The 2,632-nt window shown below is 43.5% G+C and overlaps 1 protein-coding gene across 1 annotated transcript; it reads left to right on the forward strand.

The window, feature by feature from the left end:
• Positions 1-415: 415 nt before the first annotated feature.
• Positions 416-1,647, forward strand: LOC149064500 (uncharacterized). Its single transcript, XM_089255333.1, has 2 exons — positions 416-928; positions 1,045-1,647. Exons 1-2 carry the CDS (start codon positions 416-418, stop codon positions 1,645-1,647), a joined length of 1,116 nt encoding a protein of 371 aa, XP_089111459.1.
• The last annotated feature ends 985 nt before the right edge of the window (positions 1,648-2,632 follow it).

The raw sequence follows: 2,632 nt of genomic DNA on the forward strand, positions 1-2,632 counted from the left end.
TATTTTTATGCAGTCAAAGCCGACTATATTTATTGTTTGTTTTGCATTCGGCTTCTCCGTACCTCTGCCACACGCTCCTGCCATTAAAGTTATAATGGTTGTATAAATTGTAAATAAAACATGTAAATAATTAACAATCGCTATATTCTAAATGGGAACGAGCCTACCGAATGACGTCGCTCCCCCAACGCGTAACAGTGGTGACCTGTTTTTTTGAACATGTGAGATGCAAGTTGCTGTTTCCCTTTCCCGACCACGTTGTTTCTGCTACGACCGTGAACTTGCGTTTTCGGCTGCCGGCGTTTTACGGTTTCCGATGAAAACAGATGCTGTCATCTCACCTTCTGAAGATATTGTCAAGCATACGGTAGGCTCTTTTTGAACTACTCTTGATTTGTGTGTCGCAAACGCCACGATGTCAAAGACTCAATCCGAATCGATGGAAATCAACCCAGTCGCGGTAAAAATGCCTTCCTTCTGGCGAAATCGCCCGGAATTGTGGTTCAAACAGATCGAATCGCAATTTTTGCTCTCCAAAATTAGCGCTGACTCGACGAAATTCAACTATGTAATTACTAGTTTAGATCAGCAGGAACTCTCGGCCATTTCGGATATCTTAATGAATCCACCGGCTCAAAATAGCTATGACGCCCTGAAAGAGCGGTTGATATCCCAGTATGCCGATTCCGAATCTTCTAAGTTAAAGGCTCTTTTGCAAGGCCTAGTTTTGGGTGACAAGCGCCCATCACGTTTGCTATTGGAGATGCGCGATTTAGCTGGCAAGCATTTTGGTGATAAAATTTTGAAAACCTTGTGGTTACAACAATTGCCAGTGGCTGTTCAGCAGATATTAGCCGTAAGCACTGACGACTTGCCGAAGCTTGCGGAGATGGCAGACGGCATATTGGACGTTACCAAGCCCACGGAAGTCAGTGCAGTCCAGCCGTGTCCAATCGATACCAGATTAGATGAGATCTGCACTCGCCTGTCTAGATTAGAAACCAAATCTCATGGTCAGCGTTTTCATTATCGTTCGCGATCTAGGTCTCGCCAATCTCTCTCAGCGGGACAAACATCTCAAATTTGCTGGTACCACAGGAAATTCAGAGAAAAAGCGCACAAGTGCACAGCGCCCTGCTCTTACAAGCACTCAAAAAACGAGTAGAGCATTCGTTGGGGGCGCACAACGAAAATGCTAATATTGCAAGTCGCCTATTTGTGTACGATCGTAAAAATGGATTGCACTTCCTTGTTGATATTGGAGCATCGGTATCTGTGTTACCCGCTGACAAATCTGAATTGTCAAACAAAACCAATTCCTTTCAGTTAACTGCTGCTAATGGCACTCAGATTCCTACATTTGGTACTAAGATACTGAACTTGGACTTTGGTCTGCATAAGAATTTCGTTTGGAAATTTGTTGTGGCCTCAATCAATAAGCCAATCCTAGGCGCTGATTTTCTTAGTCGATACAGCTTTTTGGTTGACATGAACAAATGTCGATTAGTTTCACAAGATTCAAAATTGTCCATATCCGGATCCAGGGCAGAAGTACCCTCCACTGGTGTGACATTTGCTATGCATGATACTACTGATTATCATATACTACTGATTATCATAAGCTGTTATCCAAATTTCCCGAACTGACTAAGATAAATTTCTCGACCAAGTCCGTTAAACATAACGTTACTCATTTTATCGAGACGACAGGCCCACCTGTGTTTGCCAAGGCCAGACGTTTGGCGCAAGACAAGCTTACTATCGCTAAACGCGAATTCGCTTACATGGAAAGTCAAGGTTGGTGTCGGCCCTCCAAAAGCAATTGAGCCAGCCCTTTGCACATGGTTGCGAAAGCAGATGGAGGATGGCGTTGTTGCGGGGATTATCGCATGTTAAATGCCAGAACGAAACCCGACCGCTACCCAATTCCACACGTGCATGACTTCGCTAATTTTCTCGCTGGAAAAACGATATTCAGTACCCTTGACTTGGTTAAAGCCTACTACCAGATTCCTGTACAGCCAGCACACATTGAGAAGACGGCAGTCATCACTCCATTCGGACTGTACGAGTTTCTTTACATGCCTTTCGGTTTGTGCAATGCCGCTCAAACACTGCAAAGGTTCATGAACTCTGTACTTCAAGAATTTGACTTTTGTTTTCCTTACTTGGATGATGTACTCATCGCTTCGACGTCTCCAGAGGAACATCTCGTTCACTTACGATGCATTTTCCAGAACTTCTCCGAATTCGGAATTGTCTTGAATATTGATAAGTGCATTTTCGGAAAATCTGAAGTAGCATTTTTAGGACATACTGTAAATGAGCACGGTATCAAACCATTGGAAAAGAAAGTTGAAGCTGTCCTGAACTATCCACAACCGCAGACCATTCAAGAGCTGCGCCGATTTCTCGGAATTCTTAATTTTTACAGACGCTTCATTCCAAACGCCGCGAAAAAGCAAATTTTGCTCAACGCGTACCTTAAAGATAGCAAAAGGCACGATAAACGTCTCATTCAATGGACTGAAGAATCCAAAATTGCAAGACTGATTTGGCTAATATAACCCTTTTGTCATATCCACAGCAAAATTCTGTGTTGGCACTGATGGTCGATGGATCCGACTATGCG

Source organism: Pholcus phalangioides, unplaced genomic scaffold (genome assembly GCF_987345545.1).
Source record: "Pholcus phalangioides strain wild (caught in Gottingen) unplaced genomic scaffold, Ppha-v1.0 ptg000042l_1, whole genome shotgun sequence".
NCBI classification, from domain to species: Eukaryota; Metazoa; Arthropoda; class Arachnida; order Araneae; family Pholcidae; genus Pholcus; species Pholcus phalangioides.